A 23,477-nucleotide genomic window follows, 5' to 3' on the forward strand; every position below is an offset into this window, starting at 1 on the left:
TAGGCCACGGGATATAGTGGTGAAACTTACCTATTATGCTACTAAAGAAACCCTGTCTCAAAAAGCCAGAGCTGCTTCATCCCTGCTGTTCCAGGGTCACGAATATCAAATCTTCGCCGATCTTTCCCCGATCACCATCCAAAAGCGGCGGAATATGAAACCCCTGCTGGCCGTCTTACAACATCGTCAGATTAGATACCGCTGGGGATACCCTTTCAAACTCCAATTTTCTGTGGATAATAAGTTCTACTCTGCCAGCTCAGCCGACGACCTCAAGCAACTTTTGGTCACCCTGCAACTCTTACCTGTGGAGGCTGACAGACCGAGTCAAACGTCTCAGGCGCGCCGCGACAGACCTCCTCTTCGCCCCATCTGGGAGAAAGTTCCCCCACGCAGACCACCTGGGAGATTTGGTGCCATACCCAATGTTCGTGACGACCCAGCCTGATGGATGAGTGCTTTTTGCTTGTGGTCTGACTGTCCACCTTTTTGTTTCCAATAACCTTGGATTGTTACTCTGCCTCACTTGCGGTGGTCTGTCTACGATGGGGACTGATTTCTGCAACGGGCAGTTTAACTCATTTGACGTTTTGTCTTGTTGATTTCTAAGATGTTCACTACATACAAAGTACTTCTGGCATTACCCGCACTCATTTTCCACTTACACATTTATGGATTTTTGGTCTGGCCTGCTATGCATGTTTTGCCTCACCACATGGCGGCACTGCATGCATGGCCTGCTGGACATACATTTCAACTGCCTCTTATTCTGTATTGCAGCCGGGAGTTGCGGCCTACTTCTCTCGGGCCGTGGATCGGCCTGCCGGGTGCCCCCTGCCTCCCATTGGGGGCGGCGGGTGTCGGGCATGCTGTTTCCCGGCTCGAGATGTTGTTTCATACACTGTACTTTAATATGCCGCTCCACAACACTGTCTCTGTTTCTGTATACAAGTAGTGGAGCACACCAAGCCTGCCGCAGTTCCATTTTGTGTGGGTTCGGTTAACTTTGCTTTACATTGGCTGTCAATATAATTAAGTTTTATTCCCCTTACTTTACCTCTGCTACATTTTTGAGTTCACCCCAACAAAATGTTGTGACCACACCTTTGTGCCCAGGTGCCGGTGACCCCCTGGTTCTACAAGTAGTATTACCCGTACTGCTATCCACTTCTCTATGCCGTGTTTTGGGCATTTTCCATTTCTCGATGTCTATGTGCATAGTTTTTTTTATATTACTTTTTATTTAGTCTATCTCTCCCTCCCCTTTCTTACCTTCCCCTCTTTCCTTCTCCCCCTGTCGGTCAGAGGTCTTCGTCGGATCATTAAACCATTCTCATGGCCCCTCCTGCTTTGAAAATAATCTCCCACAATGTCCAGGGTTTCAACTCCCCACATAAACGCTCGAAGGCTTTTCATTTCTACAAAGCTAGCCAGGCCGATATAGTTTGCCTCCAGGAAACTAGATTTTCTGCCACGTCTAAACCACAATATCTAAGTGCGCACTTCCCCGTTTTTTATGGCGCATACGCTCACGAAAAACGGCGAGGAGTAGTTATTGCCTTTAGAAAGAATCTCCCTTTTATTTGCAACACAGAAATTATTGATCCCACTGGACGCTATGTGATTTTAGTCGGCACACTATTTGATGTAGAAGTGACCCTAGTAGGTTATTATGGTCCTAATGACTTTCAAACAGGGTTTTTTTCCCACCTATTTAAGCTGGTTGACGCTAACCGTCGGGGTCTTCTGGTGGTTATGGGTGACTCGAATCTGGTAATCAATCCCTCAGTGGATAAATCCCCGACCCCCAATCCATCCACATCCCACACACCTTCCATTGAGTTCAGGGATATGTTGCAACTACATGACCTTCAAGATCTCTGGCGTGAACTCCACCCCACCACAAAAGACTTTACTTTCTATTCCTGCCCTCATTCCTCGTTTAGCCGTATTGACCACATATTTACATCTCAAAGATCTCTACCACTATGCTCCTCAGCTAAGATATTGAGCACACCTTGGTCTGATCACAACCCAGTGGAAGTTTCTTTTTCTTCCCTGGTCCCACGGGGGCTCTCCTTTAACTGGCGTCTGAATGACTCCCTTTTGTCCTCTAAAGATACTTTCGCGCAAGTGGAAGCGGCGGTAAAGGACTATTTTGACCTGAATGTGGGTTCCACGTCCTCCCCGATTATATTATGGGAGGCGCATAAAGCCACATTGCGGGGAGCTCTCATTCGACTAGGCTCATTTAAAAAGAAAAATAGAGAACGAAAAATCGCAGAGTTATACCGCTTGTTAGAACAAAAGGAACATACTTGGAAACAGAACCCCTCGACCGCTAATAAAACCTCGGTAGATGCTACTAGGCTGGAACTAGACCTTCTATTGACGGAGCAGGTAGAACGCAAACTTAGATGGTCCAAACAGCGATATTACTCGCAAAGTAATAAACCGGGTAAACTCCTGGCTCGTCAATTGAGGGTCCCTGTGTCGACAAGGGAACCTGTTAGGTTACGAACTTCCACAGGTAATGTTACAGCGGACCCCAATAAAATCACTTCCCTATTTCAAAATTTTCTCTCCAACTTATATTCCTCCCCCCCATTATTTGACTCCTTGACCTGACTTTTCCGGATATCACTCCTTCCAACCTTGTGGCCTTGGAGGCTGAGATATCCGAAGCAGAGGTTCAGGCAGCCATCAAGGAGTTGAAACCCTCCAAATCACCTGGTCCTGACGGTTTTTCCCCTTTATATTATAAAAAACTCTCCCCACTACTGGTCCCGTATTTAACTCAACTCTTTAATGCCCTCAGAGCTGGTACAACCCCTCTCCCATCAACCCTTCATGCTCATATCGCTATGATCCCCAAACCACAAAAAGACTCTCTCCAAATTACCAACTACAGACCAATATCACTCTTGAACACAGATATTAAAATCCTGGCCAAGATTATGGCGACTAGGATAAACTGCTTCCTTGACGTTATTATCCATGGGGACCAGGCTGGCTTTGTCCCAGGCAGACAGACAAGTGATTGCACCAAGAGAGTTATATCTCTGATTCATGTAGCTCGTAGGAGAAATGTGGCCTCAATGCTTCTCTCGCTCGATATTCAAAAAGCCTTCGACACGATATCCTGGTCATACATGGATTTTGCCTTGGGGAAGTGGGGCTTCCAGCGTCACTTTATGTCCTGGGTGCATGCCCTCTATTCCAACCCTACAGCCAAAGTTTGCTATGCTGGCTATCAGTCTGCTCCCTTTCCTATTGAACGGGGCACTAGACAAGGATGTCCGCTATCTCCCATTCTATTTATTTTGGCTCTTGAGCCCTTGGCTATGATGATACGCCAAAATCAGAACATCAAAGGGTTGGAAGTGGCGGGCATGCAACATAAAATGTCCCTTTTTGCTGACGACATGCTACTAATGCTCTCCCAACCTACTGTTTCCCTTCCCAACCTAATGAAAACTTTATCCGACTTTGCCTCAATTTCTGGGCTAACAATTAACCCTACAAAATCAATCGCCTTAAATATTAATCTCTCCCAACAAGTCCTACACTCCATACGTAACCATTTTCCTTTTCAGTGGGCCAGACACTCATTAAATTATCTGGGTATTCACCTGACTCCCTCATATGCTCAGCTATATTCTGCCAATTATCCCTCCCTGATCCGCTCCCTCACCTCTTCTATGACATCATGGCAACACACTTACCTCTCTTGGGTTGGACGGATTTCTGCGGTTAAAATGACCATCCTCCCCAGGCTTCTTTACCTATTTCAAACCCTGCCGATAAAAGTCCCACCACACATGTTACGTCTCCTTCAGAACCGTATATCCTCGTTTATCTGGCGTGGCACACGTCCTAGAATATCCAGGTCCACTCTCTGCTCGCTGAAGACAGACGGGGGATTGGGTGTTCCTAATATCTCTAAATATTATCAAGCAGCCATGATAGCATCCTTGCCTAAATTACACGTTTCGGTAAATATGCCTCTATGGGTGTACCTGGATATTCCGGAGGTGTCGCCCACCCCGATACAATCTCTGCCCTGGATGCCACCATCCTTACGTCCTACACATCTCTCCCCTTCTCTTACACACATTTTAACGGTCTGGGACTCTATCAAATATTCCAGTAGATTGATTTCTCCACATCTTCCCCTTATTTCTATATGGCACAACCCTTTGTTCTCTCCTGGCGCAGACAACTATTATGCCTTTAAATGGTGGTGGTCGAATGACATACTTAGAGTTCACCAACTCCTCACGCCCACTCACTCTCGGATTCTCTCGTTCTGTGAACTCCAGACCTCTAAGCAGATCCCCAGTGGCGAGATATTCAGATATCTACAACTTAAAAACTGGATTACTTCTCTTCTTAACAACAGGGAAACATCTGACTCTTGCTCACAGTTCGAGAGAATCTGTAGTATCTGCCCAACCTCGAGAGGGATGATATCCCTCTTATACAAATGGCTCCTCAACAATCCATCCCCTACCCCTCATACATATGTGGACCGATGGCACCGGGACTTGGGGATGACGCTGGAACTGGCTGAGTGGCGTAGTATCTGGAGCACAGTTTCACATTGCTCTATCAATACGAATATCTTAGAATCCGCATATAAAGTTATGATGCGGTGGTACCTGGTCCCCAGCCGAATTGCGCATGCATTTCCCTCTTACCCTGCTTCCTGCTTTAGGGGATGCCCCGCGCCTGGTGACATGTTCCACATATGGTGGTCCTGCCCTAAACTCGTTAGATTCTGGAGCAGAGTCTTTGGTCTCGCTCAGAGTCTGTTTGGTATAATTTTGCATAAAGATCCTAAGTTAGCTCTCCTCCACCTTAAACCCTCTGATCTAACGCATGCACAATTTCAATTGTTTTCTTACATCCTATTGGCTGCCAAAATGACTATTGCCCACTCCTGGAAAAAGCAGTCAGTAATTTTTGCAGGTGTCAAAACCAGAATGGACCAAATATTTATAAACGAAAAACTCACAAGTATTTTATTGGATAGGATTGCCAGATTCGAGTTGCTTTGGCTGCCCTGGATCAATTACGCCTACTCTCACCTACCTGGTGCCATGATCACCGCCTTTTGACAATTTGCTAATGATTTTTCTCTAGATCTCTGGCCGACCACACCTTTACCTTTCCCTGTCTTTTTGTTCCCCTCTTTCCATTCCCTCTTTCCACTTCTCAATTTTGTTTCCTCTTTTTACATGCTCTTATCAACACCGTCCTGACTGTTTGACATACTGCCTAGTACATTTCTGTATCAGTTGCGATATATTATATATTGTGTATCTCCCCCCTTTTTTTTTTTGTGTATGTTTATGCAATATATTTCCTTACCTTGTTGAAAAAACTCAATAAAACTTGTTGAAAAGAAGAAAATATGTGTATGCATATAATATTTATATGTGTGCCTTCTAAATACGGTATACCTTGTGTGAATATGGTTTACCCCACATTTACTGTTTATTGAATAATTTTTATATGTTGTAATACAAAATGATGTTTTTAAATTTATTTGCGCATTCCCTTGTAAATTGTGTGATGTATATCAAAAGGACTCTTTTGTTGTTTCAAAAAACTATCTAAAAGTATATATAAAAAATCACAAATTACATATTTTTATGGATCGCTTAGGGGATTGACATATTTAGAAATATTGCATACTTAGTTTTCATTGTATGGAGTGTAATCTTTCGTTACACGTATATATATACTGTATCCGGTGGAATTATTATTAACGTACCCCAATCTAGTGCGCATGCGCTGGCGTCCTTAGCAACTCACTGCGAGTCGGCATCTGAATGTGCACAGGATGAAGGGCGCCGCTGTGACATCATCACGCGGCGCACCCATCACGTATCACATGATGCCCACACTATGTGATGTTTGTCTATTGACAAACGCGGACATGACGCCACAGTTGATTGGGGTAAGTATATAGTATAATACTTTCACCTGGCCAATCGATTTCTGATTGGTCGTCATCTTAGTTTAAATAGGAGGGTCATATTTGTAGATGCCACCCCCGGACGAAGGCGGAAGCCGAAACGCGTTGGGGCCGGCCGCCATTTGTGGAGTCTCAGCTACATGGGTTAGTACTCTGTTAAGTACTTCGGTCTTTGTACTAATTGCTGCTGGTGCTGTCTGGGTTCTTATATATATGCGGGTATTTCAGTACTCATACATGCATTAGTCCTTTTGTGGACACTATATGATTGGTATATCAGTCCTGTCTCAATTGCACTTTGCATGGTTGGAAGTTACATCCCTTTCACCCACTTGTAAAGTAGTTTAAATATATTACTTGTAGCCATACCTACTCACATGATTATATTCTGATTAATAATATTTTGACTCATGTGGCGGCCATGCTTTTATTTGTGATTCATTTTAGAAACTCGTATTGTATTGATAGTGTAATATGTTGAATAAAGAGATTATATATATTTTTTTGACTTAAAGACTCCTCGGTCCTTTCTTTGCTCGGTTTAATACAATACACGCCCAGTTGGACATAACTAAATAAAAACGCCCAGTTGTCCATTTCAAAGCTCATTTGCATATATATATAAAATAGCTCATAACTTGGCCAAAAATGAACGTTTTTTTTAAAAAAAAACACGTTACTGTTCTCTACATTGCAGCGCCGATCACATGCAATAGGAGATAGGGGTTTGAGAATCTGGTGACAGCCTCTTTAAATAAATAAGGAAGTTTTCTTACCATGTAATAAGAATAAACGCTTAGGGATGAGAAAACACACAGGGCCCAAGTAATGAGAACTAGTGCAGATTTAAAGTTCAGAAAGTGTCTGCATCAGCCAATCAGATCACTAGTTCTAACTTTGTAAATTGTGCTGGAGTCAACTTTTTACACAAGTTTTCAAAAATAAGCAACATGATTTCTTAAAGGGGCAACATGATGGAGATCCAAGAGGAGAACAAAGATCTGCTACTGTATTATGGAACTTGGGGTGCTAGGATATATTTTTTTGCTGTTATCTGGGTATAGGTGCTGGATATCTTTATAGGGGCACAATCTTTTCTGGTCTGAGGGCCACATTCAAGATCATTATACTTTCAAAGGCCGCAATAAAGCATAAAAGAGTAAAGCTGATACACTGGGTTAGAGTTAGTGCACGTCCTAAATACTTCATTAAGTTGATTAAAATAGAACAGTGACAGCCAAATTGCCCCCATAGCAGTGACAGAAAAAAATCCCCCATAACAGTGACAAAGTGCCCCCAAAGCAGTGCCAGCCACAGTTTTATTAGTGGCAACAACAGTCCTCTTATTAATGCCAGCACAGTTCCCTTACTAGTGTCACTAAAGAAAAATAGGAATAAAAAGTTGGCTCCTAGAATATGGCGACAAATTTTTTTTTTTATCTCTTTTACTTTATCTTAAAAAAAATATAGAAATTTGGTATCGCTGTAATCGTATTAACCCCTTCCTGTTGCAAAAAACCCTGGCGATACCAGTTATGTTAATTTTTTTACAATGTGATTGGGGAAATTTTTTAAAAGGGGTGTTTCTTTGAAACTTTAATATATTTGTTTTTTTATATAATAAAAACGTTTTTTTACTAGTTAGTTAAGTCCCTAGGGGGACTTGAACCAGCGATCATTGAATCCCTTGGATTATATACTGCATTACTAACGTATTGCAGTATATTGTTATACTGACACTCTCTTATAAAGCCCTGCTGGAAACAGGGCTTCATAGGAGTACAAAGATGGCAGACCTGAGGGCCTTCATCAGGCCGCCAGGCTGCCATGCCAACCATCGGCACCTCGCGATCGCATCACGGGGAGGCCACCCCCCGTTTCCAACCACTTAGATCCCGCGCCCGCTTTTGACCGCATCATCTAAGGGGTTGGATGAGCGGGATCCCACTCGTTACACTGAAGTATCGGCTGTTACACACAGCCAACAAACTCGTTCTATGGAGCGGGCTCAGCCCACCCAACCTGCGCTATATATATACAGCGGATGTCGGGAAGGCGTTAACCCACAAAATAAAATTAACATGTAATGTTTACCGCATGGTGAACGCCGTAACAACAAAACCCCAAAAACAATGGAGGAATCTCAGGGTTTTTTTCATTTTACCCATGAAAGATTTTTTTTCAGATTCCCAGTACATTATATGGTACATTAAGTACCAATTAAGTAAAAACGACAACTTATTTAGCAAAAAACAAGCCCTCTTATGGCTATATTGACAGAAAAAATTTATGTGGCAGCAAGGGGTTAAAACCTGTCCTAAAACTGTGCTGCTCAAAGTGTATCAGAGCTCTCCTGTAACAGGTTGCGCGGCCCTAAGCCCCCGTTTCCATCTGCGTTGGTGTTTTTTCCGTCAGAGGAGCAGAATAACGAAAATACAGGAAGTGCCGCTGACCTGACGGATTCAGCGCTAGATACAGCTGCTCTGTATACAGAACACAAATCAAATGTTTTAAAAGGTGTACATAGCCTTTAACTCTCAAAAGGGACAAGTAAACTGACAAAGTCACGTGGAAACATATGAACAACGCCAAGTAAACATCTGAAGAACTTTACCTTTTCCTTGTTCTCGAGTCCAAATGTATCTAGTATGTTCCGTATTACAAAGGGTGTGGACAGTCTCAAGACGACTTGTTCAAACGTACAGATAATTTTCGGGGAAATTATTTCAAAACTATCATGAAACTTAATGGTTTTATGGACTTCACACTTAATCAGTTTCCTTAGTCCTTCTCCAAGCTGAAGAATAACCATGTTTGGGTCAAACATCAAGTGGAAGGGAAAAGCTCTACAGAATGTGTTGATACTTATCCTCAAGTCAGAAGGTACGAGGGATGATCTAGCTGGAGGTAATTTCGTGAGATTTGCATTATCACATTCTGTAATTTTAAAGATAAGAGTGTTACAGTTTCCTGGACTTATAATTTCAGGGAACAACTTCTCATTGACGTTATTTACTTGTTCAACGTCAACTTTGAGTTGATAGATCTTCTTTCCTGCCGCCTTTATCATACCGAGCATGGCAAACCCTACAATGTGATGGAGATGGAAGCAACTGAGGATGAGGGTCCCATCGGCAAGCTCTTTGCATAGGAAAGAGGGGGATTCAGAAGTCACCTGTCTTCCAATTGAAGTCCTAATATGCTCCAACAAAGCGTCAAAACCGTTGAAGAAGTCAAGTAGTGTTCCACCAACAGCTCTCAGAACTCTTTCATTCTCCTCAAAGCAAAGACTGAAGAACTCCTGGCCAAATCTTTCTTGCAATTCTTCAAATTTCAATCCTGAAATAAAAAATACAATATAACTATAAAAAGTTTGTGATGAATGACTTGTTTAACTTGTTTGCTTTACTATCATTTTTGTTGCCATATGTCATCGTTTTTATTAATAGGCTTTTAATTCTGATCATAAAAGCGTATCTAATTTTATAATAAACATATTTTACTGCTGTATAGAGAACACAGAGCAGCTGTATCTAAAAAAGTAAACATAATTTTTAATAAAAAGTATTTACAAAGTTACACAAAACACACTAATACACATTTGTATATAAAACATTTAGACTACACACATTTTTTGTGTCTTTTTCCATCACTGTATTATGGAATTCATGACATAGATGTATGAGAATTCGTCTTGTTGTTGTAAAGAGTTCTTCTTTTTATAACCACCATTTTGGGATATGTATACTTTAACAAAATTTGGAGCAGAAAAGCTTAAAACTTGGTTTGTTGGTGTCCTAAAATAAGTACATAAAATTATGGTATTTGTCGCTATTTTATATGGTTTCTTATTGTCTAAGATGTATTTTATGTTTAACAAACAAACAAACAAACATGATTTTATATATAATATATATATATATATATATATATATATATATATATATATATATATATGTATATATATATATATATATATATATATATATATATTTTTTTATTTTATTTTATTATTATTACTTTTTTTTACATTTAAATCAAATCTATCATTGTATTACATTTTTACTAGTCCCATAAAGGGACCTTTATGGTATAATCACATGCAGCAGATTTGTTGTAGAAATTTCTGCGACTGTCCCATTCACCAGATACAACCCCATTCAGATGTATGTAACAGATTATCGTTAACAGGAATTTCTGCAACAAATCTTCAGTGTGTGAATATACCCTAACTGGGGCTGGCAATCCACCCCATTGATCATTGCAGCGAATAGGAGCTTCCAACGCTTGCCCTCCTCTTGCTGTGACAGCTCACCAGTACTTCTAAAACTTCTCTTCCTTGACGTACTATTACGCCAAGGCACAGAAAGGGGTTAAAAGCCCAGACCTTTGACTAAAATACCAAAATAATACATCTAACAGCACTAAGTACATTTCTCTTTAATTTGTTTCATTTCTATCCAACAGTTTAAATATTTAATTCCTAAGGGGAAGGAATCAAAGTCTTCCTAGTGCCTTCCACAATATGCATATTCAAAAGGCCATATGATGGAATCAGCGCGTCTCCCTGGATCCGTTGCGTTCCCTTTGAAGTGCCTTAAACTGCTGGTTTAGGACGGCTTCCAGACATTTGAACAGGGAACCGGTTTCAAACAGATTAACACCTGCTGGCAAATTGGTCCGAAAGCAATTCAATCAAGGGATATTGCAGATGGCGTCCACAATCATCCTTGCCCCATTAAATCAATACTCAACTGTAAAGTACAATATATAGCGGGGGGCCAAAACACATTTTATATGGTCTGAGGCTCGGTGTAATGTTTTCTCTCTTCCTTCAAATGTAATTCTCTTGTGTATTGATGCTGAAGGTCATCGAGAGCGAGAGTCCGCGTTTTACACTCTCTGCTTTCATCTCACTTGATTTGAGCATAAGGACAACAGAGATTAAAACAAAAGTAATTTGGACAACGTTTTAATTTTATAGGGTTTGAATGGAACGCATCATTTAACACAAGCACCACTTTCCTATAACAGATCCTGCAAACATCACCTTCTACAAGGTGATACTTTCCGTGCTTCGTCTTCTGTGGTTATGCCATTGAGGGCTTATGGGAAACTGATCAAATTTATGGTCCATGTACATATTATTGCCGGGTGTAAGGACCCTATAAAGAGGCATACGGAGTCTCTATGGGTGTGTATTATAGATCCATAGGCATGTTTGTGGTTCCAGGAGATAATATCACTATAATGGCCATGTGTTGGAGCATGACATGATTTTGTTCATACATGTTTTCACAGAGATAAAGTATGGGGCCATTGGAGACATCGGGCTCATGGTTCTGGATCTGTACAATAGTCCATGCTGAAAGCACGGCACGTTATGACACATTATATCATTGCCGTTCAGACCTACTCTGCTTCTATTATCCCCGTCCCGACATATGATGTATCCATACGCCAAAGTCGGGTAGGGGGAAGTATGGAACGGGCTCACGGAGTGAACCAGCTTCATACGATGCCGGTGTCGGCTGTTTGTTAAAGCTGACACTTCAGAGTAACGAGCGGCATCGCGCTCGAGCGTGATCCCGCTCATTTAACTCGTTAAATGCCACAGTCAATAGCGACCGCAGCATTTAAATTGTTAGAAAGAGGGAGGCGACCCCCTCTAACAGCTCATCGCGCCCCCCGCAACGCAATCGCGGTTGGTTACTATGGCTGCCTGGAGGCATAATGAAGCCGCCGTCCGCCATCTTTGTGCACCTATTGAGCCCTGCCACCGGCAGGGCTTAATAGATGCCTGTCAGAATCACGATATACTGCAATACATTAGTATTGCAGTATATCGTACAAGCAATCTAACGATCGCTGGTTGAAGTTTATTAGGGACTAAGTTTATTAGGGACTAATAAAAAAAGTAAAAATTAGTTAAAGTTTTTCTATGTAAAAAAAAAAAAAATGTAAGTTCAAAAACCCCCCTTTTCCATTTTCCCCCTAGAGCATAGTAAAAAAGAAAATAAATAAACATAATTGGTATCACCGCGTCCGTAAAAGTCTGAACTATTACAACATATCATTATTTAACCCGCACGGTGAACGCCGTAAAGAAAAAAAAAAATTAATTGTAAATGGCAGAATGTCACCTCATCTCCTACAAAAAACTAAATAAAAAGTGATCAAAACGTCGCATGTACCCGAAAATGGTATTATTAAAATCTACAGCTTATCCCGCAAAAAATAAGCCCCCATACCACTTAATCAACGGAAAAATAAAATAGTTATGGCTCTCGGAATTTGGCGACACAAAATAAAATTTTCTTTTTTACACTTAGGTTTTTACTTGTAAAAGTAGTAAAATATAGAAAAAACTATATATATTTGGTATCGCCGTAATCATATTGACCCACAGAATAAAGTTAACATGTTGTTTTAATAGCACAGTGAATTCCGTAAAAACGATGCGCAAAAAACAATGGAGGAATCGCTGTTTCTTTTATTTTCTACCCCACAAATAATTTTTTCCCTGTTTCCTAGTACATTATATGGCACAATTAATGGTGCTACGAAAAACTACAACTCGACATTATATGGCACAATAAATGGTGCTACGAAAAACTACAACTCGACCCGAAAAAATCAAGCCCTCATAGGACTATATCGACGGAAAAATAAAGAAGTTATGGCTTTTGGAAGGTGGGGAGGAAAAAATGAAAATCTGGAAAAGGGCTGCGGCGGGAAGGAGTTTTAACTATTGTAAGATCAGTTCCATATGACCTTCTCTGATTGGATAATCCCCTGTTCACTGCCCCTAGGGGTTTGCCATATAGTTTATAAGCATGGTATTCCAAGCATGCATGGCTACTGCTATTTACCAGGAATCACATGCAAGCTAAATTCTCTCTGATGAGCGAATTACTTAGCAAAATGTTATGTTTTTGTTGGAAATCCACATGAAACATGCTAAAGTTCTGCAATGATTAAAACAATGTTCTGTGTGGAATTCGATCATAGAAAATGATCAGTATTTTTATAGATGAGTGCTGCATTCGAAGGGGTTGTCCGAGAGTTGAAGAAATGAAAGTAGGTGCAGTAAATTATATAAAATGTAAAAAACTCATTGCTCACCTGGCAAAACCCCTGCGGCTCCAGGTCTTGATTTATATTCCTGGGGCAGTGATGTTCTGTACATCCATGTGACCGTTGCAGCCAATCACTGACCTTAGTGGTCAGGTGCCATACATGCAAGCATCACCGCTGAGGCCTGTGATTGGCTGCACGGTCACATCAATGTGCAGTATGTAATCGCTCCAGAAAAGAAACAAAGACCGACGGGGACCACCGGAGCATCGGCTCTGGTGCGGGTGGGATTTGAAAAAACGAGTGATATTTGTTTATATATTTTATAACGTTTCCAGCAGCTAGTTTCATTTTTTAAACTCCCAGACATCCCCTTTAATGACTACATGTCAAAATGTTCATGGGATGGGGTTAAAGTTTGTATCTTATGGTCATTATTTCGGAATATTTTATTTTTTTATAATAAATTTATTTGATTCTACTCAATAAAAACAAGTTCATTAATTGATTATCTCATTTAATATTCAGACAAAAAAATAATATTTTTGTGCTACTGGCCAATTATTAGGGAATAGGGAAATTTCTAGGCAGAAAACTTTAAAACTGTAACTGTCGCTGGAGATTAGGGACAAGTGGCATCATAGAAAGGGCTAAACCCCACAACCTCCGCTGCGGTCCCTTTAATAACGGAACTGTTCAATCTCATATCCCTCCCTAGGGTTATATGGCCTTTGCTTCCGTATTCCTGTATTAGTTAAAGTAGTTTGCTGGGAATATGCACTGATGACCTATCTATAGGTGGTCTCGGGCTCCTTTACTTCTATAAATGAACAATCCTGAACATGGATTGGAAAGAACAAGAATGATTCATTTCTTTTACCATTCATTCTCATCATTGTAATGATATATAGGGACCTATCCACCAGATAGGTCATCAGTACATGATCTGTGGGGGTCTGACACCCGGACCCCGCACAGATCAGCTGGTCCGGTGCATCCGTGCACCGGACGTACATGCCGGAAGCAGTTGGCTCTGGCCTCGGAATGGTGGCCGAGCTGCAGTACTTCAGCTCTGCTCCTATTTAAGTGAAAAGGAGCAGACCTGCAGCACAGCCGCTATGCTATGTACAGAGCTACGTACGGAGCCGATGATATACTATCCGGTGGAAAGGTCATGAGTTGTCAGAAGGTGGAAAACCATTTTAATGCATCTGTTTGCTCAGATTTTTACTTTTATCTTGTATCCAAATGACTGATCCATTTTCAAACTGATGACTTGTATTGGGGTCCATCCGGTTTCAGCTGTTGCTGAAGGACAAAATTGCGCTACAGCCTATGGGGCGGATATTTATAAAGACTGGCGTTTCATACGAGAGTCTTAATATAAAAATTGCTGTAGGAAGTTGCACTAATTTATTAGGAGACGCACACCTCTTACACTAGGCGCATCTCGGGCTGTCTGTGCGCCTGAAAGGGAGTAGATTTCGGCTATAATTTATGTTAGTTTCTGGTGTAATTTATAGTAAATCTGTCGAGCCGTGGCAGGCCACGACCCTTTTCCTGAGCCTCGTCCACTTTTCGGGAATGTTTCTATGGAGGTGTAAATGCATCAAAAGTTGCAATATTTTGCGCAAATTGCAGGTCTTTATATGCATTTGCGACTTTTCTTTGCCAGAAAACTGCATAGTAAAGTTAATAAATTCCCCCAATGTATTCTTGCCATAAAAATCACTGCAACATTGACAGAAAGGAAGAATACCGAGCTGTTGTAGCGCACTTTATACTGAGTACAGGGGGAGAAGAGTTTCAGTCTTGATTTGCAGATTAGACTTGATCTTAAAAATAAGGCATTTGCAGGATTGTAGCTGGATTCATCGTAATTTGCCAATATTTAATAGTCCATAGAATTTAACAGTAACAGTCCATATTTAAAGGGGAACCGACCAGCAGTTTTGGAGGTCTCAAAAATACTGACAGAGTGATAAAGGGGAGGGCATTTTAAAGAAACCTTTTTTTACTCGGTCATGCAAGTTGCATGACTGAGAAAATGATGTAGAATTCCCTCGGCACGCTGGACACAAGTGCCCTGCAAGCCCCGCCACTCTGCTCTGAATGTCTAGTGGTCTACTGATTGGCCGCTAGAGCCGCCAATCAGAGCAGAGAGTTCTACTATCACACTGATAGATATTTTTATTTAAAAAAAAATTTAAAAAAAATTGTACATAGCTATAAGTGACCCAATCATGGGGAGGGGGTGTTTTCTGGTCTATCTGCTGCAGTTCTCAATGGAAATTGTATAGAATGTGGTGATGTTGGGGGTGAGAAGACACTATATACTGTGCAACAATACAAACAGTCCTTTCAAAATCTTAGAACTTTCTTTTACCTGTGGAATAAAACACAATACGTTCTACTGGAAATGTTATTCTGAAGATTATAAGTAATGGGATTTGGCATTCTGCACACACAATGTGTTGTTTCGATGCTCGCTACATACCAAGGACATTAGCCGTACACTGCAGAATTCCTGAGACATCTTCCGCATCTTCTTTTCCAGAGGGACCAGCGTACGCGCATTTCACCGAAGCGTTGTGTAAATTCTTCTCCGAATCCTGACGGCTTGAAAAGAAATGATAAACGTAAGAAAGACAACCTGAGAGTTCCCAACTGCATAACCTCCTGGTGGCCTTTTCCTCATTAAATTGTTAGCAAATCCCTAATTAACACATCGCATTCAGGCAAATCATTTCACACTTGGCGCTGCTGTGTATCACCATGAGAATTATCAGCTTGCATCACTAGTGCTAATTTACTGGATCATTAACAGGCCGCGTATTTAAAAGTGTAGAAACATGTTTGAGTAACAGCTTCACCCCAGGAAACAGAAAAGTATTCATTTAATATATTCTTTGATATTATGTTTCCATGATGGGGCTCGGTATATTGAGTTTTTTTAATAGAATTCCATGCATCCCACATATCTCCCAGCTAATATGTTGATTTCCAATTAATTTTTGTCAGTCTTAAGACATGTACACATGGCTATTTCATGTGCATGAAGCAGTGCACGAGACAATTATTCTATAAGGGTCAGTTCACACTTGCGTAAATACTGCAGATTTTCCAAAACGGAATTCGTTGCGGAAAATCCGCTGCAAATACAGTAGCAGAAAAGTGGATGAGATAAAACAAATCCCATCCATACGCTGTGTAAATACTGAGCGGGAAAAAAACACTCAGAAATTGACCTGCGGTGCGGAATTTTATTCGGCAGCATGTCAATTCTATTTGCGTAAACGCTGCTTATTTGTTGCGGATTTTCCCCATTATACTTAATGGGGAGGTAAAACCCGAAACAAATCGCAGTTGTTGTATTTTTTTGCGGTGGATTCGCAGCGATTCCGCCGCAAAAAACGCAACTCAGAATTTTTTTTTATCTTATACTTACCCAGGAGTCTGTTTCTTCCTCCAGGGAAGAAACAGGCTGTAGCGGCGGTAAAATGGGATGAAACATCAGGCCGGCCTGGATGACGTCAGAGGGCCGGCTTGGATGACGTCAGAGGGCCGGCCTGGATGACATCAGAGGGCCGACCTCCTGTGGTGATGCTTCTTCCCATGTGACCGCCGCTGCAGCCAATCGCAGGCTGAAGCGGTCTCCTGGGATAAAACGTCATCCCAGGAGGTGAGCCTGCTAGCCGGCCGGCTAAGTGCTGCAGTTTGTCGCAGCAGACACTCTGTGCGAAAATCTGCACCAAAGTTTGGTGCGGTTTTTCGCCCGGAATTCCCTGAAGTGCACAGGGCGGATACGATGCATGGTATTACGCAACGTATCCGCCCGTAAGCTGGGTTCACACAGAGCGTAAATACTGCGGATTTTCCGCAATTGATGTCATTGCGGAAAATCCACAGCGTATTACAGCAGCAGCAAAGTGGATGAGATTTAAACAAATCTCATCCACTCGCCAAAAAAAACTTTCAGAAATTTACCTGCAGTGTGGATTGAAAAACTATTTGAAAACCTATTTACTGCATGATCGCTGGTTTTCTGTTGCAGGTTTTCCTCACTGAATTCAATAGGGAGGTAAAACCTGCAACAAATAACAGATGTTGCGATTTTTGCAGCGGAAAAACGGATTCCTCTGCAAAAATCGCAACTCAGAAAAAAAACGTATACTTAACCAGAACTCTCTGCTTCTGCATCCAACCCGGCCTCCTGGGATGACGTTTCATCCCATGTGACTGCTGCAGCCAATCACAGGCTGCAGCGGTCACATGGGCGGAAACATCATCCCAGCAGGCTGGGCTGCAGGACATCAGAGGGACGGGTCACCATGGCTACGGGTAAGTATAAACTTTTTGCTGTTTCCCGCAGCGAACATTCCACCCAAAAAACTGCACCACAATTTGGTGCGGTTTTTCAGCTGGAATTCCCTGCAGGGACAAGGGCGGATATGCTGTGTGAACATAACCTGTAAGGGCGTTTTCTATACCACCGTATGTCTTGGATTTCATGAAGAGGAATACTTAGGTTTTTCTTTTTTAAATCATGCCATGTAGATGATGTACGAATAACGGAGGTATTCTCCACTAGAAGCGTATAGGAGAATATCTATGTAATACGGTGTTGTACAGTAGCACCATATGGCAGCACATGGTGTGCCACAGTAGAGGGCCAAATACGGCATGCCGTGAGACCTAATATTGCATGTGTTGGAATATGCCACAGCGGTGGAATATGGACCCATAGAATGCTATGGGCATGGTATTTAGGATCTGTGTAACATGTCCGTGTGCATGAGGACTTACAAACAGTGTGGATCCCGTAAATTATTTTTAAACTGGACTGTGTTTTACCATGTGCTCATTGTATGACCTGCCAAAATTGATTGGGAAAGGTAAGTACCAATAAATAGTTAAAAATCTAACCAGAGAGAAATATCAAGAATTATCTTAATAAAATTTCCAATAGAAATCTGCTCCACCAGTCAAAACACTTATCATATGTTCCTGGGCAAGACTGGTACATGCTATAATCATTTACCATGTGGAATTATCTTATTGTGTATGCACCCTGTCCGAGGGGTGTCTGAAAGAAAGAACATATTGGGAAGTTTGTTGATCAGGTCTATTGACTGTTTGACCAGCTTACGTTTAATAGCTTTACCTGCACTAACCACATACTGCCCCCTATAGATAAGAATGTGCACTGATAAGTGACTGGAATAACATATTTTAGTATACTCTTGTTTTTAGCTTTATATTGAGTTCACAGCCAAGTCTAAGGACGCAGAAGCCGTCCGAAACGCGTAGGCTCTGAGGATACCACCCCCCGCTTTCTTCACACCAGGACTCCACACTACTGGATTTCTTTTAAAAGGACTATTAAACTTGGAAATTGTTTCCGTTTTACATCCCATACAGCGCTGGATCCAAACCTCTTCTCTTCCTTATATTTTAGTATACTCTTGTTTTTAGCTTTATATTGAGTTCTTTGTATATCTAACATAAAAGCCTAATATGCATATTGGCACAAGATTTTTTTGTACTTTGTTTCTGAGTTTTCTGTTTTCTTGACTATGTGTTCTCTGTGTTAATAGGTACCATTATATAGTATTTGATTTAGTTTATGTCCTCATAGTAAACCATGTCCTGATGAAAAATCACCTCCAAAGTGGAGATAACATGTAAAACCTCATAAAGGGGAGACATACAATTCCGTTAAAATAAGCAATGGTTATTACATTGGGTTTACTTATGGTTATTATTTTTACATTGTAGCGGATGTGTTGTACTTGCTCTTCGCGGTTGTTGCAAATCTTCTACATTGTAGCACCAAGTGGCTGAATAGTAATAGCAGAGCACAGGCACGATGGTTCTGTCAACGCATAGGTGACAGATGAACCCATAACCAAGGTTAGTGGGCATACACTTTAGTAGCCCGGCAAGCCTAAGGTCAGTCAGGCAATGGTAGACCATGAGAGAGACAATCCACACAAAATGTTCTAGCAACTTCTTATGTCAACGGTAGGCCAAATGCATAACACAAATCTCACAGAATATGGACAGAACACTAAAAAAGACAGCCTTCTGTAGGCCCCAGCCAGAAGCTAAAAGGAAGTTTCATCAGCCGCAATCTATATTTGTTTTAAAAACGTTGCTAAAAAACCAAAAACAGCACTCACTGGGGTCAACAGTTGGAAAGCGCAGCAACATTTGTGTTGACTATGGGGGATGAGGGATGAGGAAAAGCCACATAAGGGACCAGTGGGATGTCCAAAGATGAATGGAAACCTCTAAGACCTCAGCTTCTAGTACCTAGGTCAGCTTGAGGTCCACTGGCATTGGAGAGACTACTGGCATCAGGGTTGTCAACAAAGATACAAATAGTGTCAGAGGCAACTTGAGTAACCCCAGTGTCAGTGACCACAAAAGGCATATAGGACATAGAAACCATAACGTGAACACAGGAGTTACAAGCCTTAAGAGGACCACCAGCAACAAAGACCATGAGAAATGCACAGGACACAAAGCAGGATTTATTTTTTTAGCAGGAAACATCTGGCTCATTTTTGGTTTGTTAAAAAGATACATAGTTACATAGTACGGTTGAAAAAAGACACGTCCATCAAGTTCAACAAAAGGATGGGAAAAAGGGAAGGGATAAAACAAAAATTCTACACATTGACGAAGGAGCTAATATTTTTTCTTTCTAGGAAACTATCTATGCCTTTTTTACAGCCATCTCCTGTCCCTGCTGTGACGGCTCCTGCGGTGACTATTCCATAGATTCACAGTTCTCACAGTAAAGAAGACTTGTCGCTTCTGCAGATTGAACCTTTTTCTTTTTTTCTCCAGACGGAGGGAGTGCCCCCTTGTTTTTTGAGGGGGTTTTTAGATGGAACGGGATTTCACCATATTTTTTGTATGTGCCATTCATATATTTATATAAGTTGATCATGTCCCCCCCCTTAGTGGTCTTTTCAAGGCTAAATAGGTTTAGTTCTTTTAATCTTTCCTCATAACTTAGATTCTCCATGCCCCTTATTAGCTTCGTTGCTCTTCTTTGTATTGTTTCCAACTCCAGGGCATCCTTTCTATGAACTGGAGCCCAGAACTGAACTGCATATTCTAGATGAGGCCGCACTAAGTTGACCGAACTATCCATGGATTGTTTGTGGCATGTGGCCTATATGATCAATTAGTCAGTAAATCCAGTCCATCACTGGTTTGGATAATGAGGATAGACTGGATTCAAGGCTACAGTAGCTGGATGCTCACAGAACCTTGGGACTTTTATAGACTGTGACAATGGAGACTTGTGAGGCACTCACTTAAACACCAAATTTTAGAATTATGTTTACAATCAGACCATTGCAAGGCACAATTTTTGTAGTGTGGAACCCATTTTTGACTGTTGACTGTGGTGGGGCCATTTCTGTTTCTTTCACAAACATTCCAGGCTTTTTAGGGAGACCAGGACTTATGATGGGCTCTGGCAAGGTCTGAACGAAGGCATCCAGTGTATAAGTTTCACAGTGATGGAGCAAATTTATTCTGGTGGCCTTAGTCTTTAGCGGTGTTAAAGAAGCAGGTCAGTGCAGACTGGAGGATGTCCATAGCAAATGGAAAAGCTCAGGAGAAGTAGATGAATTATGCCATCATGGTTGTGGTAATGAATAGGCATTGGGGTAATAGAAGAATAGACACTATTGCATGGTTATCTATACTGAGCTAACACTTGTCCATTAACTGAATAGTTGGTGCAAATTTTTTTATAGACACCATGGGTCCCCCGGAGAAAATAATATAGCCTGCCGTTCAGTTATAAGGAACAAATTCACATCCATAAACTCTGTTCTCATTTCACACAATTAATTTCAATAGCACTTGTGAATTCCCCAAAAATTTAATTAAAGAGGCTCTGTCACCACATTATAAGTGCTCTATCTCCTACATAAGGAGATGGGCGCTGTAATGTAGGTGACAGTAATGCTTTTTATTTAAAAAAACGATCTATTTTCACAACGTTAGGAGCGATTTTGGTTTATGCTAATGAGCTTTCTTAATGCCCAAGTGGGCGTACTTTTACTTTCGACCAAGTGGGCGTTGTACAGAGGAGTGCATGACGCTGACCAATTTCCTGGTTTCGTACTCCGATATATTGAATCATTTAGCACCCTCCAAACCTAACTTTATTTTAAACTGGGAGGAAGAGCTCAGCATCTCCTGGTCTCCAACTGAAAGTTCCCCTATCGTTCGCCAAGCTCGCTGATTTTCAAGATGTGTGAGAGCGCAGAAGAATTTGTTTAAATCCCTTACCAGGTAGTATAGAACCCCCGAATACCTCCAAAATATCACCAAGTTCCCGATAATTCCTGCTGGAGATGTGGAGATGACATTGGCTCCCTTACTCACATTTGGTGGGAGTGCCCACTCATCACACCCTTTTGACAAATGGTATCCATCTCAATCCAATGCATAACAGGGAAACCATTGACTATATCTGCTCCCTTGATATTACTTTTAGAGAATAGAAATGACCCTTAGTTTCAGTCAGTTTAGGGCCTGTGGAGATCCTTCAGAAATAATACCCACTTCTTTACTAATGCAAATACACCCCTGCGTACTGCTACCTCCTCATGACAAAAAACTATTGAAGCTGGTGTCCCTCACTCTAGGGAATAATTACCCTTTTATCACTTGCCTGTGTCTGTATAATTCACTTATGCCCCAATTATTTTATTGCTTATATATCTTATGACTTTCCTATTGCACTGAACTATGGATTTAGTTTATTATTATTTCATTTGTTTATGTTCTATCAATCCTACGTGACAAACCTGATGCATCTTCTAAATAATCTAAATAATAAATAAATAATAAATAATCAACTATCTAAATAATTGATTTGTGATTCTGCGTGACCTTAGGGTCCGATTTCACAGCCCGATATGGGCCGTGAAAACGAGCAACGATCAACGACACAGCTCGTTGATTGGCGCTTGTTTGTTCCTTTCACAAACAGCAATAATCAGTAATGTATGGGGACGAGCGATCATTACTACCATCGTTCATCCCCTTACATTTCCATCATGTCGGCAGTAGATCTCCCGGTTTACAATGATGATATTTAATGCTGCATAAACAAGCAGATGAACGCTCGTTTGCCCGATAATTAGCTCATGTAAAAGGGCCTTAGGATAGAATTTGAATATTGCTTGATGACCAAGAATCATTCATATTACTTTCTTTGTATAACTGGAAAATGGTTTTAATTAAAAAGAGAATTTACAATAAAAAATATGGTACATAGTAGGCCGGGGGCCCTTTTATAGATTTTTCATTGCGGCCCAGGAGCTTTAAAGAGAACCTTTAACCTGCCCATACATGTGCAGCTGAGTGCAGCATGTAATAGCATGTATGTATAGTGCCGTTATATTTGGCGCCCGATATTTAAATAACCCCCTGAACTGTCAATGGGGCGTGTAATTGGCAAGGGCGCATTTAACATGTCTGTGACACTGTCCAATCAGCTACGGACAGTGTCACAGCAAGAGCTGGAGAGAGGAGAGCGTGTGTGCGCGCGCATGCACGTGAGCAGCTCGGAGCTGTGCGAGCAAGCGCACGCACGCTCCCACTCTTCAGCTCTCGGCAGACAAGCTGAACAAGAATGTGTGATGTCTCGCAAGAGATCACACAGTCTTGTCCTTGTCTGTCGTGAGCAGAAGAGTGAGTGAGAGCGTGCGTGTGCTCCCAGACGCATGCATGCGCGCCCACACGCATGCATGCGCGCACAGCTCTGCTGCCGAAGATACTCCCACCACCATGGAACAGAAGAAGAAGAATTCACATTCTTCTTCTCTTCTGTGGTGGCGGCGGAGCTGCGCGTGTGCGCGCGCACACACGCTCTTGCTCTCCTCTCTCCAGCTCTTGCTGTGATCCTGTCTGTAGCTGATTGGACAGTGTCACAGCAATGTTACACGCCCACTTGCCAATTACATGCCCCACTGACAGTTCTGGGGGTTATTTAAATATCGGGCGCCAAATATAACTGCACCAATATCTAAATAACGGAGGAAGATAGGAAAAAAAATTATAGTGAGATAGGATTTGTACAGCCTGGCCCATTACACATGTATGGGCAGATGAAAGGTTCTCTTTAAGTTATCTCTCTGGAGCCAGCACCAGGAGGTGACCCTATTTTGATGCTGCTATGAGGCCCCCTCCTTCTGTAGAGCCTTCATCATGCATGTGCACGTATTTGTATTCTTTTTGGATTACAAATGACAATTTTTTGGGTTTTAGTCTCTCTATGCACCCTGCGCCCGACAGTGTTAGAGAGCACTTATATAATGAAAAGTAATTCAAGTAAGTGAAAGGATAATTTGAGTCTTGAGTGTTCGAGAGGTCAGACAAA

The 23,477-nt window shown here is 41.5% G+C and overlaps 1 protein-coding gene across 1 annotated transcript in view; it reads right to left on the minus strand.

Moving 5' to 3' along the window:
- Positions 1–23,477, minus strand: part of GUCY1A2 (guanylate cyclase 1 soluble subunit alpha 2) — a 242,765-nt gene that overhangs the window by 159,711 nt on the left and 59,577 nt on the right. Inside the window, exons 3-4 of the mRNA XM_075851584.1 lie at positions 15,558–15,679; positions 8,598–9,322 (exon numbers count right to left, since the gene is read on the minus strand). Of these exons, the coding sequence (XP_075707699.1) occupies positions 8,598–9,322; positions 15,558–15,679 (847 nt within the window). The remainder of the gene's footprint in view (positions 1–8,597; positions 9,323–15,557; positions 15,680–23,477) is intronic.

Source organism: Rhinoderma darwinii, chromosome 2, assembly GCF_050947455.1.
Source record: "Rhinoderma darwinii isolate aRhiDar2 chromosome 2, aRhiDar2.hap1, whole genome shotgun sequence".
In the NCBI taxonomy this organism is placed as follows: domain Eukaryota; kingdom Metazoa; phylum Chordata; class Amphibia; order Anura; family Rhinodermatidae; genus Rhinoderma; species Rhinoderma darwinii.